The following is a 17,298-nucleotide window of genomic DNA, read 5'->3' as shown; positions in this document are numbered from 1 at the left end:
GTTGATGCTCGCTCCACCCTAACGCGACTTTACTCTCCTCTCTCTACCCCAAACCAACACCAACGCAACTACGACCCAACTACCCACCCTAACGCGACTTTACGCGGCGTTAACGACCCCCAATGCTCTGCATTTACTCGTGTTCCCCTCGCGGGAAGGCGCGGGAATTTTTTTTCTTTTTTTTTTTTTGCCAATATTGGCCAATGATCCTAAGCGGGTATGCTTAGCTTGGCGAACGGGCGCTCGAGGTACGCGTGCACGAGCGCTCGGCATTTTCTCGGGGAGTTTTCGGCGCGCACGAACCCAGAACTTACGGCCAGTAACAACAGCTCCGCTCTTAAAATAGAACACAGCGACACCTGGCGAGAAATATTCAAATCTTGCATCGAATTAAAAATTAGAGCCCTTCCAGTATTGTGAAGATGGAAGACCAGCGAAGTTTTATTGCTGGATAACTACATTGAGTTATCATTCTGGCTTACTATACCGTTTAACCTCGTTATAACCAATGGTGATATAGCGAATTATAGGCTATAGCGAACTAAATACGAACTTTGGTTGGCCACGCTTCACTTCTGTGACACGTATTTTTGTAACGAAACCGAACCGCGAGAGCCGAGCGCAATATCGTGCATAACAAAGGAATATTTCGTTCCCGTGAGAATGAAAACACGGAAGCTAACATAAAAAGCAAAATAAAAGAGAGACAACACAAGCATTTTTTTTTCGTTTGAAAATGAAACTTTCTTGGTTTGACGAAACTTTCGTCAAACGAACTTCCTTCTTTTGTGCGTTCACGTTCTTACGTTCTGGTTCTGGTTCATTTAGATTGGAATGCCTAACCTAGCCACAGACAGATAGGGGTTACCTTGTTTCTAGTGGTTTTGAATCCTAGAATATAATGTGTTTTTTATATCTAGGATTTTTGCTAGAGCCAGATCGCCGATTTGTAATAGCCGACCTCTACTAATGCAACGAATGTCGGATGTAACATGCGAAGAAAAAGCATGCTCTTAAATGAGCCGCAATTCTGTTGACCCGTTTAAATCATGATGCCATGTATCGCCATGACACAAATGTCCGATATAATGAACTAATTTACAGCCCCAATACTGCTTCATTATAACGGGATTTCGCAATATCGATTGCATGCAGACACATACACAGAACTTCTTTAGAATTCTAAATTCTATAGCCATACTTCCTCTGCAGATGACCATGCATTGGGAGCAGGCGGGAAGTCAGTAGCGTTGACAACTTACTGTAAACTTGCTAAGATATATATATATATATATATATATATATATATATATATATATATATATATATATATATATATATATATATATATATATATATATATATATATATATATATATATATATATATATATATATACATACATACATACAATGGTTGACTCACTAAACAAACAAAAACAGTATTTTACTGACGTTTCGACTGAACGACCAGGCTTCATCGGTCAATACTGTTTTTGTTCGTTTAGTGAGTCAACCATTTCCTAACATATTTCTTCTGGCTCCTCGAGAAGTTTCTTCTACTGCTTATATATATATAGAGGCCGATTTCACTATTTTTATCCACGTTACCTACATTATATTGAAAGCTACAGAGAATTTAGCGCCAGCTCTGGAGCGAGCGTGTGCAATGCTTCGTCGACGCGACTCGGCAGACGCACGGAATTTTGGTCAAAACATAGCATAAAACAGCCTGGCTGTAAAAAAAAAAAAAAAAACGATATTACGGACTTTACGAAAGTTCGCGTCGAGCATAAATGTTTGGGTTGGCGAGAAGTTTAAAACTTTATCCAGGTTTTCGGTCTGTCGCAGTCACAAACCCGTTGGAAAGCCCCGCTCACTGCGGGGGTAGTTGTCTTGCGCATGCGCGTCCGACCTTACCCTGCGGCGGCAGGCTCGGTTTCTGGAGCCTTCCTGGAGTAGTAGGTCGACACGGACAGAGCGGTCAGCACGGCGGGAACGCCCAGCAGGAAGAACAAGTACACGCTCATCCAGAACGCGGCCTGGACAGGACAGAGAAGGCGGTAGCGATCGGCGTCAAGGGCGATGGAATTTGTAAGAAAAACCCTTCCGACGGTCCGTTGTGTTAGTTCAGGCATTCGTTACTAGCGCGTTAATATTTGACTCTTCCTCGGGCTGCCTAAACGCAGAAAATTTTGGCCCGCCCGTCCGTCTGTCTGTAACGTGATTTTGTAGCAAAAAGAAAATAAAAGAAGCGTTAAAAAATTGTCAAACAACGGCGAGAAAAAAGCAAACACTAAAGCAATACAGTAAAGCACAGTAGAAACGAGAGGTCTCAACAGACGGCGCCCGAGCGCTACGAACGTGAGACAATTGAATTCGATTATTCTTTAATTGAATTGCTCAATGGAGGAGGAAGAGGGCAGTAAAGGGGCTCACAGAGGCGCTGAAACTTAATTTCTACTTTGTTCCTCAATTGCACGCTTTTCGACTGACTGAACTTTCAGTAATTTCTTTTCAAATTGAAAGCAGCGTTTCCACTTGCCGTTTTCGTTGGGTTGTCAATCACCTTCGACATTCAGCTGCCTGTCTTCACATACTGCTGGTCCTTTCTGCTTTCTGCAAACTCTTGATATTCAAAACTTGTTTTCTGAGTTTCTTGCTTGAAACAAGTTATTTTGAGAGTTTTCTGATCCGATACGACACAAATTTTGTTAACAAATACCCTTAATATTAGCATTCTATAGTCAACAATTTTCTTTCCCCAACGCAGTGGTCATTGAACTCACGCTGTTTTTTTTATTTATATCATGGCAGTTCCCCGTGTGTCACACTAACCCTAAATTTTTTTTTACCCGGCCCCAGTTAGAGATTTGATAACAGTCGTTGCGTAAGCATGGTATTTCTAACATCTACTTATTGTATCTTACTGACATTTTGATTAGACTTAAAGCGTAATGTTAAAGAGCTCAAGAAGCGCAGACGCGTAAACCCAGTTTCTGTTGCAGACAAGTTGTGTACTATGGTTACAATTAACCCCGTAAGGGATACCATACACTCTAAGGCAGTACCGTAGTTGAGATTCACCCCGAGCACTCGAGTGACCAATTCACGCCACCAGCAAAAAAAAAAATAAAAAATAAAAAAAAAATAAAAAATTACGCATTACCGAGACCGAGCCATCTGATTCAACAAATAAAAGATCTTTTCTCGAGCGAAAAATGGTTAAAACGCGAAGCTTTCTCCGTGCAACCTGCCTCAAAGTCCGAAATCCAAATCGCGTCTTCCGCCTCGGAATGGACAATCGAATAGACGTCGGCTTTATAACACGAGGGACCCATGTTCGATTCCCAACACGGGAAGCGTTTGTTCCTCGAGTCATTTATTGTGCAAGTTGGCTTTCCTGCAGTGCGTTTTTTGCCTAACGATGATGTGGTCTGTGGACTGCGCTGTAGCGCTGCGCAATGCAGGACGTCATGCCCGAATTGAGGAATGCCGCAGCTATTACGGAACTTTTGAGTCGACTCGTATTTGAGACAACGCAATGCGCCGAGCTTTCGTTGTCGGCTGCAGGAATGGACCATGCGAGTGCGTCATTGTGAAGCTCAGTCACAATTATATTTCGATGTAGATGTCGAACAGCCGAAAAAAGAGGCTGAATTGAGGAAAAGCAACTTTTAGGTTAGGTTAGGTTAGGTGAGGTTAGGTTAGGTTAGGCTAGGTTAGGTTAGGTTAGGTGAGGTTAGATTAGATTAGGTTAGGTTAGGTTAGGTTAGGTCAGGTTAGGTGAGGTGAGGTGAGGTGAGGTGAGGTGAGGTTAGGTTAGGTTAGGTTAGGTTAGGTTAGATTAGGTTAGGTTAGGTTAAGTTAGGTTAGGTTAGGCTAGGCTAGGCTAGGTTAGGTTAGGTTAGGTTAGGTTAGGTTAGGTGCCGCTTCAAGCACTCTGTAGCAGTCGTATGTCACTCACGAAAGGACGGGTACCCCTGTCGCATACGGCGGCCAGACTCGTGGTGTAGAGCGTATACAGGGGCAGGCACTCACCAATGTTGGTCTGCAACTGGACAGCGTAAGAAGAGGTCAAAGAGGGCCACAGTTCGGAGCTGCATTCTTTTAAACACGTGACATGGTTCTGCTGCGTAAACCAGCACCACCTTGCTTGTTTCGCGCCACATTCGCCTATACTGGTTTTTTAGCCAATCAGAACTCTCTCAGTGAATACTTCGAAATGGGCAAAACTGGTAAATTTCTCTCGGTTGAAGAATTCACTTATTATAAGAAACTAACTCCTTCTCGGTACAGCATCGTCTTTTACTCTAATTCTCTTGCAAATAGTTTTGTATTTACTACCCCTCCCCCTTACTTAATGCTCCTAGGAGAATGTAAGGAATTGTGAATAACGTGGTCATCAGAGGTTATAGTCTTGCAGTGCGTATTGGAAGGAATAAAAACGCGCTCAGATACTTTGGGACCGATTTCCATACCCGAGTTTGCTGCAAAGAGACTCAGGCATTTGTAGTAGGAACATTTTTTACAATAGCTAACAGACTTTCAATGCCACAGTATGTTGTTATTCGTTTCTGTTAAACAGATTTATTTATTGGTACCCTCCGGACCATAGGCATTACAGAGGGGAGTGATTATAAACAGAAACAGAACAGAAGTAGTGCATTAAACGATACAAAAAAAAATTTCTTGCTTATACAATGTTGGCTAACAAACAGAAAAACAACAGAAATAGTGCAATACAAAAACTTTCTAGTTTATACAATGTTAGCTAAGGCGTTCTTAAATAATTGGTGATCTTAAATGCTTACCGGGAACACAAAGGACAGCTTTTTATTGCCGAACATTTTTGGCGTTCAAAGGAGCGCCCTACGTAAAGTTTTACGTTAGATTATTTATTTACGTTAGAAGAATATTTTAGGGGCGAAGCCCCTTAGGGGCTGGGGCTTTCGGCGTCTCATGTCATAATTGTCGTGTCATGTAGTCACGGTACTGAAACACCTGGAAACTCATTTACGCCCCGTGCTAGAGCGTAGCGCGTACTAAAAGAAACACCCGGACACTCGTTTAAGCCTCGCGCTAGAAACGCTTCGTGCTTCAACGACTAGAGACGTTTACAGCAAAACTGTATACCTCTACCGCCCAACGGTTTCATTTCCGTGGACAAAAACGCCAAGAATAAACTTATACACTGAATGCTTCTCCCCTCCCCAGGTTTCACGTTAGTGGAGATGGCCCGGGATTTTTTCTTACACGATTCAAAGAAAAAGGGCGGAAGTCAAACGAGTGGAAAGTTGAATTAGAGGCATTTGTTGAGAGCGCCTCATGCCCACCGCATGAGGCTGCCCTATGATAGTAGAGACATAAAACGCATCAGTAAATCGGTCAACAAATCACCACGGTCATCATTGCAGGTACCTGTGTTTTGGCGTGGTCGAAGTACTGCTTGATGTCGTCCTGCAGCCTGCGCTTGGCTGTGGACGCCATGTCCGTGAGGTTGCCGATGGCCGCCGTCTCCCGGTCCTGCAGGTTCTTCCACCTGGCATTGTTCTGCTTGATGTAGTCCTACGCACGATGGACGTGTACCCATCATGGGATCTCCACAAGACCCGTCGATGGTGCTTGCAACACAAATGCGCACAAGGAGGCGACTCCAACGCAATGGACCCACTCTACGCAATAAGTTTCGAGGACTCTATATTCGTTTGCAGGGATGGCCGAAACGTTTTGGTGCAAGCACTGATTAAAAGGTGTCATTGGGGTGCACAGCCTTTTGACTCTTGCAACACATGCAACATGCAAACGCACTCGGTGCATGCAACACAAATGCGCACAAGGAAGCGACTCCAACGCAATGGACCCAATCTATGCAAAAAGTTTCGACGACTCTATATTCGTTTGCAGGCATGGCCGAAACTTTTTGGTGCAAGCACTGATGAAAAGGTGTCATTGGGGTGCACAGCCTTTTGACTCTTGCAACACGTGCAACATGCAAACGCACTCGGTGCATGCAACACAAATGCGCACAAGGAAGCGACTCCAACGCAATGGACCCAATCTATGCAAAAAGTTTCGACGACTCTATATTCGTTTGCAGGCATGGCCGAAACTTTTTGGTGCAAGCACTGATGAAAAGGTGTCATTGGGGTGCACAGCCTTTTGACTCTTGCAACACGTGCAACATGCAAACGCACTCGGTGCATGCAACACAAATGCGCACAAGGAAGCGACTCCAAAGAAATGGACCCACTCTACGCAATAAGTTTCGAGGACTCTATATTCGTTTGCAAGCATGGCCGAAACTTTTTGGTGCAAGCACTGATGAAAAGGTGTCATTGGGGTGCACAGCCTTTTGACTCTTGCAACACGTGCAACATGCAAACGCACTCGGTGCATGCAACACAAATGCGCACAAGGAAGCGACTCCAACGCAATGGACCCAATCTATGCAAAAAGTTTCGACGACTCTATATTCGTTTGCAGGCATGGCCGAAATTTTTGGTGCAAGCACTGATGAAAAGGTGTCATTGGGGTGCACAGCCTTTTGACTCTTGCAACACATGCAACATGCAAACGCACTCGGTGCATGCAACACAAATGCGCACAAGGAAGCGACTCCAACGCAATGGACCCACTCTACGCAATAAGTTTCGAGGACTCTATATTCGTTTGCAGGCATGGCCTAAACTTTTTGGTGCAAGCACTGATGAAAAGGTGTCATTGGGGTGCACAGCCTTTTGACTCTTGCAACACGTGCAACATGCAAACGCACTCGGTGCATGCAACACAAATGCGCACAAGGAAGCGACTCCAACGCAATGGACCCAATCTATGCAAAAATTTTCGTCGACTCTATATTCGTTTGCAGGCATGGCCGAAACTTTTTGGTGCAAGCACTGATGAAAAGGTGTCATTGGGGTGCACAGCCTTTTGACTCTTGCAACACGTGCAACATGCAAACGCACTCGGTGCATGCAACACAAATGCGCACAAGGAAGCGACTCCAACGCAATGGACCCAATCTATGCAAAAAGTTTCGACGACTCTATATTCGTTTGCAGGCATGGCCGAAATTTTTGGTGCAAGCACTGATGAAAAGGTGTCATTGGGGTGCACAGCCTTTTGAATCTTGCAACACATGCAACATGCAAACGCACTTGGTGCATGCAACACAAATGCGCACAAGGAAGCGACTCCAACGCAATGGACCCAATCTATGCAAAAAGTTTCGACGACTCTATATTCGTTTGCAGGCATGGCCGAAACTTTTTGGTGCAAGCACTGATGAAAAGGTGTCATTGGGGTGCACAGCCTTTTGACTCTTGCAACACGTGCAACATGCAAACGCACTCGGTGCATGCAACACAAATGCGCACAAGGAAGCGACTCCAACGCAATGGACCCAATCTATGCAAAAAGTTTCGACGACTCTATATTCGTTTGCAGGGATGGCCGAAACTTTTTGATTTGATTGATTGTAGGGTTTAACGCGCCGACGCAACGCAGGCGATGAGGCGCGCCGTAGTGGAGGGCTCCGGATTAATTTTGACCACCTGGGGATCTTTAACGTGCGCCGAAATCTCGAACACACGGGCGTTTTTGCTTTTCGCCTCCATCAGAAAAGCGGCCGCCGCGGCCGGGAATCGAACGCCGAAACTTTTTGGTGCAAGCACTGATGAAAAGGTGTCATTGGGGTGCACAGCCTTTTGACTCTTGCAACACGTGCAACATGCAAACGCACTCGGTGCATGCAACACAAATGCGCACAAGGAAGCGACTCCAACGCAATGGACCCAATCTATGCAAAAAGTTTCGACGACTCTATATTCGTTTGCAGGCATGGCCGAAACTTTTTGGTGCAAGCACTGATGAAAAGGTGTCATTGGGGTGCACAGCCTTTTGACTCTTGCAACACCTGCAACATGCAAACGCACTCGGTGCATGCAACACAAATGCGCACGAGGAAGCCATTCCAACGCAGCGGACCAACTCTTCGCAATAAGTTTCGAGGACCCTATATTCTTTTGCAGGAATGGCCGCAATGTTTGGTGTAAGCACTGATTAAAAGGAGTCATTTGGGTGCACAGCCTTTTGACTCTTGCGGGTGAACGGTGTAACAGTAGTACTCCGGCGCACGTACGTACAGCCGTCTCTGTTTCGAAGTTCCAGTAGTGAACATAATATCTTTAAAAAAAATGGGCTGCCTTGATTACACCAGTGGTTTGGCTGCCTTGATTACACGAGTGGTTTCTTACTTCACTGTTCTAAAAGACACCGTTTTTTTGCTCCCGACAGCGGACCCTTTCCTCACTCGTAGCACTACTATGCGCGGGTTCACGAATTTTGACCTAGTCTACCGTATACCAGTGCCCTCGTGCGACATCTGCGAAGGGCACAACTGGAATTCCGGAACGTGAAGGAAGCGACTAAGTGCGGAGTTGTTGGTACTGCCACAAGTTACCCGCTTTGCAAAGCTAAACTACATCTTTTTTTCTATTCACGAATACAGACTTGTTACCTTCCGGTGAATAATTTCCCTCATTATCCCGAACACCCCAAACAAACGAATGTTACAAATACATCTTATCACCTTTCCTTTGATTTTTTTACAGCGAAGCTGTTAGCCTCTCGTTGGCCGGAAAATGTCGTGTCGTAAACAAAAAACTCAGGTAGGAGCAGTTCTCGCCCAAGACGCCGAGCGCAGGCTAACCAGGCGTGCAGCATAGAGCCAAGTGTTCGTTTAAAGAAAAAAACACAAAACAAGCATCAAAACTGGATGATGGATGATGCGGTGCTCTGGTAAATATTACGTTTGCAGCTGCTCTCGAAAGGGGAGGGGGGTTGACGTCATTGTAGGGCTAGCGCATGCGTCAGGCTAGGCAGAACCCAGCATTTCGCGCCCAAGACACCGAGCGCATGCGCCAGAGAAGCCGAGTGCCGCCAGAATTTGCCGAGTGAAAGTTACAAGCCTGCCGAGACAACGAGGAACATTTCATAACCTCCCCCATCAGCATGTGTATAGTGGCTCACAACAGCTGCGCTGGATATCCACTTTCGCAGCCATGGTGGGATGGCGTTCATTTTTTAGGTGCGGAGTACCTTAGGACCGCACAATGTCCGTCCGCGTCCGTGCGCGTTGCAGCAGAAAATCACACAGGCACCGGCAGGATTCAAGCGTCGGTCTGGTAGACAAGACCGAGTTAGTGTCAGTCGTCTCACCCATTGGGCTACGACGGTGAGCTAGTACACGAGAGACAAACGGCTTACTCCCTCGCCTGTAGTAATGGTGCGGAGTACCTTAGGACCTCAAAATGTCCGTCCGCGTCCATCCGTGCGCACGCCACCATCAGCAAAAATCAAGCGAAATTCCATTTGAGCCGTGAGTTGCAGTTTCATTTAGGGAATAATCATGGTGCAACTCACGGCTCAAATCGAATGACTGTCGGGGCGCAAATCGGATGTCACTCGGGGCGCAACTTGGATGTCATTTCGAGTCCCCGCACTCCGCCCCCTCGCCATCATCCACAGAGTGGAGATGCTGCCATTTTTTCTTCTTGCTAGTTGTCTGCCTGTCTCCCTCGTTTGAGGTGGTGCCTAGGGAGAAGAGGTAACCTCAGAAATCAGTGGTATAACTGCTGCACACATTAAAAAGCATTAATTATGTAACGGCTTTTGCTAGACGATTCCGAAGCTGTAGCTGATGCAAACATTTTAAAGGCCACGCACGAAGCCGCATGGCCGAACTTTCAAATACCTAGCTTTAGTCGACAAAAATCCTCGTTTTATTGGTACCAAGCTTTCTCGTTTAAATGCGACAGTGTCATTCCCGCACACACGAGGGTTGTTCAAAAAGATGCTCTTGGCGGCCGTTGTTCTTGTAAGAACGGAAACTCACCTGGAGTGGCTGGTTGTCGACAGTCACGGCGTCCTTCAAACCATTGCAGATGGCAACGATCTTGTCCTGCGACGTGCATAGGGTTATCCATAAGTTAACACTCCAGAATAAAAACAAAGACCATAGAATAAATACAGGGGCTGTGAGGGAAGCGATGTGACGGAGGTGTACGTCATAAGTTAAACCGAACATTAATGTATTAAACACAGGGCTGTTCTCGCATTGTTGTAAACTCATTAATGTGTCTGTGACAGGTTAATTTAAATGTGAATTTCAATCTCCGATTTGTAAGTTATAATCCGGTTGCCCCTTCTAGTAACAAGGGTTCACATATAAAATTACTCTTAATTGTAAAGTAATCGACACTGCTTTATTAGCGGTGATAAACATACATAAATGCCATTACATTAAAGCAGGAATTACGCATTATATTCAAAGCATAAGTTATTAGGTAACAAGTCTTGTATTAGGCAAATATTCCCTATTACCACGTTGGCGGCATTGGACCGGAACTCTTCGATTTGTGAGGCAAATGTCCGCTATTTGAAACAGGCGTGAAGTCTTGCTAGTAAGTTCCGGAAGTACCCAAACGGCTTGTACACAAATGGTTTGGCAAACAGCCAAACGACTAATAGTAAGTGCACGAACGACTAATAAAGCTTTATTTATTGCACGTTATGGCAGCCGTCTCCCCAATATTGCTCGATTGACATTGTAAATAACCATCCTGAATCGGAACGATTATGCTTTAGCAGCTCTCATGCCTTTCTTTGTTTCATTTGGAGCCCTGATGCACATGCGGTATTAGCGAAATATTTAGTAAGAATTCAATAGTTTAACCTCTTCAAGAACAATTCGTGCTGACAACGTCCGAATTACTTCTACTTCGTCGCTTAATAGCTGTATCACCATGTCTTACTGCAAGTGTTTACAAGACGAACAAACTTGAATTTATTATCTAAGTGGCTGCATAGGCAGCTCTGTAGCAAACACCGCGTTTAAATGTATCACGCGTTAGACTCAGTAGAATTTACGCCACCTCAACCGAAAATTCCAATTCTAAACAAAAAAGAAGACTTAGAATTTGCACTTTTTTGAATTTTGGGGCATGATTTGCGTGTCGAGTAAGCATGCCACAACTACACTGTACTAATAGGTAGAAATGTGTTGTGCGGGGGAAGAACCCACGGAGAGCGCGGGTCCCTTCTGTGGTGAAAAAATTGTATGGAGCGCAGGTGTTCCCCAGGGAACTCCTGCGCTCCCAGGGAACAGTTATTTGACGGGTTTTATAAACTTTATATCATGAAATAAAGAAATAAGACTATTTAAGACAATAAATAAGGATTAATTTGACAAACAAAACTTCCGAAACCTACAGGAAAGCAGCGGCTGCCAGGCGCGCTGCTTACAACAGGAGTTCCTCAGTAGAAATTTTCATCGCAAAAGAGAACCCCCTAAGCGGCCCCGAACGACACAACTCCCTGTTTTAGTACACTGTAACACAACTGCCCCTGACGACGCCATTTCGGCCGTAAACGAATTTGTGTCTGCTCGAAGGCCTCCATCGGCACCAGTTACAGATAGGAAGGCAAGCCACACGACTGCGCTGCGATGCAGGTCGTAAACGAATGTTGGCGGCCGACATGGCGTTGCCACGGACAGCAGTTTTATCGTATGTTCTTCAACACTCACTCTCAGGGCCAAAATGTGGAGTTAATTAGCAGAGCCCGCACTTAGCTGCTACGGGTGAATGCGTTCAGGCGAAGCTAAGCTACACACCCAAGTTAACAGTCGCAGGACTAATCGACCAGATTTAGGGGAAATCCCCAAGGTGGAGTGAGTTTCTGCGAAAGAAAGTTTAACATCCACCTAAATGCGGCCAACGGCTACAATGGAAAGCTATACAGCTTTCTCAGAAACTTCGCCGTTGAAGAAAAAAAATTCCCTCGCACTTCCCCGAGGGGGAGAGTGTGTAAGTGCGAATGCACGGTTGTTGATTGCGCGATTACGGTGGATATCGTGATCTTAATGAGTAGTCGAGAGATCACACACACGCACACAACTACAAAGAAAGATATTTCACTCGTTATTGCTGGTACCGTTGCCCGGTCCGCCATCATCGTTATCGATATGCAGGACCAGCGACAGCTCTCGACGACGGCGCGCGCTCGACTAATACCCTCCCGCGCCAAGCGGCCGCTACACGAGCGCCCTCACGCGTCGGAATGCGGAGCGCCCGCTACGCGAGCGAGAGCTCTCCCGCCCGAAGTGGAGAGGAGGCGCCCAACACCCGCAGTCACTGAGCGGAGAGAGGAGGAGGAGAGTAGCGCCCGCCGTTACGGCGAGGGCTACACGAGCGCCCTCACGCGTCGGAATGCGGAGCGCCCGCTACGCGAGCGAGAGCTCTCCCGCCCGAAGTGGAGAGGAGGCGCCCAACACCCGCAGTCACTGAGCGGAGAGAGGAGGAGGAGAGTAGCGCGCGCCCATCTCCCCCCGTTGCTAGGGAAGACGAGGAGCGCGCGCACCCGCAGCTGTTGCTATGCGGACGACGGCGGCGGACGATTCAGGCTCGCTTAAGAAGTGCATTCGCACTTAAAATTCGTCCTGGTCCAAGATGGCTCAGGTTAGCTAGTCCAGGTTGGCTCAGTTGGTAGGGCGACTCCTCCGGTTAAGCGGTGGTCCCGGGTTCGAATCCTGGACCAGGACGAATTTTTCTTCAACTGCGAAGTTTCTGAGAAGGCTGTATAGCTTTCCGTTAGCCGTTGGCTGAATTTAGGTGGACATCAAACTTTCCTTCGCAGAAACTTCCCCCTTGGGGTTTCCCCTAAATCTGGTCGACTAACACGTGTCCTTCACTTCGAGTTGATCAATTCGCTCTCGCGCTACAAACGACTAGCCTCCTGGTTAGCTCAGTTGGTAGAGTGACTCCTAAGGTTAAGCGGTGGTCTCGGGTTCGAATCCTGGACCAGGACGAATTTTTCTTCTACTGCGAAGTTTCTGAGAATGCTGTATAGCTTTCCATTGTAGCCGTCGGCTGCATTTAGGTGGATGTCAAACTTTCCTTCGCAGTTGCAGGACCTTGCACAGGTGCACTACAGAACCTTGTGAAATGCCTGCTCCCACCGCGACTTAGACGCTATTCTAAATCCAACGACGAAAAGGGCCATGGAGACAGAATACAACTTTTGTTGATTAAAAAGACTGCTTGGCCCCGATAACAATGACACCAACCTTATCGCAAACTACAAACAAATATTCCGGATGTTTGAAAAACACATAAAGCAGTGTCGATTCACCTGCCACTTTTCGGCGACGTCTCTATTACGACACAGAATCTTGTTCGTGCGATTGGCAGCGTCACTGATAAGAAACACGACGGCGAGATTGTAGGGGGCCTCTACTTCTGTTTAGTCGTATAACTTGAATACTAACGTGCAGTTGCTTCCTGATAACCGTGTTCTTAAAGCTGGGCCACACCACGTCACTCCTGATGGTTTGATTGCAGGGTTTAACGCACCGACGCAACGCAGGCGATGAGGCGAGCCGTAGTGGAGGGCTCCGGATTAATTTTGACCACCTGGGGATTTTTAATGTGCGCCGAAATCTCGCTCACACGGGCGTTTTTGCTTTTCGCCCCCATCAGAAAAGCGGCCGCCGCGGCCGGGAATCGAACCCGCGACCTCGTGCTCATCACGTCACTCCTACCCATATACAATACTGCAGCGCAAAATTTTCAAGTTTTTTCAATATTCCTGCGTTTTTTCGGTTGAACAACGTCTTTCGCGGCTGCAGTGGAGCTGAGTGAGTTGCCGAAGGCTAGGTCTTCTTAAATGTACAAAGTCGTATTTTGTCTTCATAGCCGCTTCAAGGCCGCTCGGTGCATTTATTAGATTTCAGTCCGGCGTCATTCAGTACTCACCGCAGCCTTAGCAAGGGCGTCCACCTTATCCTTGCTGATCCCGTCTAGGAGCCAACCTGCCCTCTCCACGTCGTCTTTAGCCTGAAAGCAGTTAAAGGCTAACTTGAGCAAGAAATAGACTAAGAGCATTCCGGTTTTTGTTACAATGTAGCGCTTCTGTTACGAGCGCTACAACCAGCGCACTTAACACGCTACGAAATTCACTGTAACACGAAGAGCGAACTATATGCCAGCTGAATCCAGACCCAATCATTACCGTCATCATCACCAGCCTATCTACGCCCACTGCAGGGCATAGGCCTCTCCCATTAATCTCCAATTATCCCGGTCCTGTGCTAACTGCGACCAATTTATCCCCGCAAACTTTTTGGTCTCACCTGCCCATCTAACTATCTGCCGCCCCCTGCCATGCTTGCCTTCTCTAGGGTTCCACTTTGTTGCCCTTAATGACCAATGGTTATCTTGTTTTTGCATTAGATACCCTGCCCACATCCATTCCTTCTTCTTAATTTCTACTAATATGTCCTTAACACGCGTTTGTTCTCTGACTCACTCCGCTCCCTTCTTGTCCCTTAATGTTACACCTATCATCTTCCAATGAATACACCAATTGATTACCTTAATCATCATCAAGTTTGTGCGTAGTGTATGACGAAGGCCTCTTCCGTGTTCCTCGAGCCCTTCTTGTCTTGCGAAAGCCTTGTTCAAGCTTTGCCTACAAATGTTACGCTTTCAAACTTTAATCGAGCTAGCGGGTTCCCCCTTTTTTTCTGGTCCTGTTCCTCGGTGTCAACTCTATCACACCGAGTACGCACCGGCACCCAGTTTCCTCTATTACGTCACCCGTCCACCCTGAGCCAAGATGCTTAACAACGCTCGCCTAACTTAGAAACGAGGCGTTGAGGATTCCCCGGAGGACTGAATGTAAGACCACTTGATACATACAATCTGTTACGCCCATCAGCCACTCAAGCCATGTCTGTCGTACCGTAGCATTCCCACGTTCATTCTCTCGCAATGCAATAACATTGAAATTCTCTACCCGACAATTAAGTATCATGCACTGACCGCGCATCTTTTCGAAAAAAAAAAAAAGGACGACCATTACAACAACTACGAATATCAATGCTGATTCATACGCCTTACCAGTTTGAACCTGTGCAATCGCTCTTGCTTGTCTGTTTTTTTCTGTGTGCTTTTTTAAAATTTTTGTAACTGCACCTGTGTATTCGGTATTGATTGTAGGCTTTAACGCGCCGGCGCAACACACGCGATGAGGCGCGCCGTAGTGGAGGGCTCCGGATTAATTTTGACCACCTGGGGATCTTTAACGTACGCCAAAATCTCGAACACACGGGCGTTTTTGCTTTTCGCCTCCACCAGAAAAGCGGCCGCCGCGGCCGGGAATCGAACCCGCGACCTCACGCTCAGCAGCGCAGCGCCTTAGCCACTGAGCCACCGCGGCGGGTTTGTTTTCAGTATCAGTTTTCTGTTATCTGCCTTTTTTGTTGTTAGTTGTTCTGACTGATGCATGTCAATCACCGTTCTTTATTTATTTTTTGATGCCCAGTTGTATTTATTTTAAACTTATTATTTGTCTTCCCTGTGTGTATTTGCCCCAACCCCTAATGTAATGCCTTCGGGCCCTTAAGGAACTAATGAAATGAAATGAAACCCCATATCCGAAGCTTCATTGGTCGAATCCAGGTTCCTTTCCTTGGTATAAATGTGTAGCGCTAGCAGCAACGTTTCACATTACTAACCCGCAACTGCATATGAGTTTTTCGTACATTCCTCACAGGCGTTCAACCATCTACTGGGCACGCTCTATCCAACGTATTCAACGTTCAGCGAGAAAATAAAACAAGGACCGTTTACCTGTCCCGATCTTGCAGGTTGGGCTATCCAGCTTTTCATGCGCTTCCTGGCGTCCACGACGCCTTGCATAGTCTTCCAAGCAGATTTTGCCTAGATGAAGAGCAAAACAGCGGTAGTAAATCTATTGAAGACCACCGCTTTTTTAAATCACTGTACCTAAGATTTCGGAGCAGAAAGTGCTGTACTTCAATTACGGATCTTTTTGCCTTTTATTTCCGCTTTGCAAAGTTCGATGGTTCTAAGATAGCAATAAGTGAAATGACATTTTTACAGCATTAATCCAGCCGTCATGTATAACTTCTCACCAGGTTGTATAACTTACATTGTACGTATTTCGTCTGGAAAGGTTACATACGCGTAGAAATATTTCCGTTGAAGACAAAGGCGACTCTCATTCTGAAAGAACATAATGGTCCCTCCAAACACTAAAGCACTTCTAAAGACAGCGTCTCCTTCTTGAGTAGTATAGCGCAAAAAAAACTCCACTTTTCGGTGCAGACGGGCGCGCCCGACAGAGGAATCTTGCGACCTAGAATGCCCTGTCTGTGCACAACGTCAGTGTATCAGTATTTCGAGTGAACACCCATTGAGAGGACGGTCACACTCATACGGCATGCGAGGTTCACTGCCCCGACGCTTTCAAATCCAAAGTCGCACGCACCTTGTCAGCTATATTTGTGACGTCATCCGGTGTAATCACGTGGTCGGCCACGGAGCCGAGCACCGTCTCGATAATTGCGGGGGTGGTCTGTGGCTGCCCTATGTTGAGCATCATCGCGTCGACGGCCGGGAACTTGGGCTGCCCGTTGCCGACCAGGATGCCCAGCCACGGACTGTCGACCCCTAGCAGCATCTTGGCCATGGCCTCGGCCACCTTGGGGCCCACGACGTCGAAGGCAGGAGCGCGGGTGCGCTCGCACTCGGAGAAGCGACCTGCCATCTCCCGGATGTCCTCCGGAGCCACCAAGGTCTGCAGGGCCTTGAAGGTGAGCGTGCCGTCGCTTTCCTGGACAGGGAGGACAGAAACAAAGTAAACGGCTGCAAGGATAATCTTCCTTTGAAAGTAATGTGTAAGGACATACTTGAGAGGGCAGGCTTCCACACGTAGACACGCACACTCGCTGCAATATACGTGCGTCCCGGCGCACCTCTACCTCCTCCTTATCATTCTCTCCCTCTCTTCCGATAGTAAATGGTTGCAAGGATAATCTTCCTTTGAAAGTAATGTGTAAGGACATACTTGAGAGGGCAGGCTTCCACACGTAGACACGTACACTCGTTGCAATATGCGTGCGTCCCGGCGCACCTCTACCTCCTCCTTATCATTCTTTCCCTCTCTTCCGATAGTAAATGGTTGCAAGGATAATCTTCCTTTGAAAGTAATGTGTAAAGAAATACTTGAGAGGGCAGGCATCCACACGTCGACAGAGCCACGTAAACACGTCGCAATATACGAGCGTCCTGGTGCGGCTCTCCCTCCCCCTTATCGCTCTCTCCCTCTCTTCCGATACACCTGATTAAAATGCCCTTTTAAAAACTGAGGCATAACGAACGTCCAAACGAACGCCCATTTGTCCAAACGATTTACTACGCTCCCTTTGCAC

At 46.8% G+C, this 17,298-nt stretch overlaps 1 protein-coding gene across 1 annotated transcript in view; it reads right to left on the bottom strand.

Annotated features, from left to right (window-relative positions):
- The window catches only part of LOC144138485 (uncharacterized), a 31,494-nt gene that overhangs the window by 1,034 nt on the left and 13,162 nt on the right, over positions 1-17,298 (bottom strand). Inside the window, exons 8-14 of the mRNA XM_077670782.1 lie at positions 16,356-16,700; positions 15,695-15,784; positions 13,817-13,897; positions 9,898-9,963; positions 5,421-5,567; positions 3,967-4,056; positions 1,920-2,041 (exon numbers count right to left, since the gene is read on the bottom strand). Of these exons, the coding sequence (XP_077526908.1) occupies positions 1,920-2,041; positions 3,967-4,056; positions 5,421-5,567; positions 9,898-9,963; positions 13,817-13,897; positions 15,695-15,784; positions 16,356-16,700 (941 nt within the window). The remainder of the gene's footprint in view (positions 1-1,919; positions 2,042-3,966; positions 4,057-5,420; positions 5,568-9,897; positions 9,964-13,816; positions 13,898-15,694; positions 15,785-16,355; positions 16,701-17,298) is intronic.

The sequence above is a fragment of the Haemaphysalis longicornis genome, unplaced genomic scaffold (genome assembly GCF_048455015.1).
Source record: "Haemaphysalis longicornis isolate Haplotype H1 unplaced genomic scaffold, Haemaphysalis longicornis Haplotype H1 scaffold_5, whole genome shotgun sequence".
Lineage (NCBI taxonomy): Eukaryota > Metazoa > Arthropoda > Arachnida > Ixodida > Ixodidae > Haemaphysalis > Haemaphysalis longicornis.
This window is presented reverse-complemented; position numbering and strand designations above follow the sequence as displayed.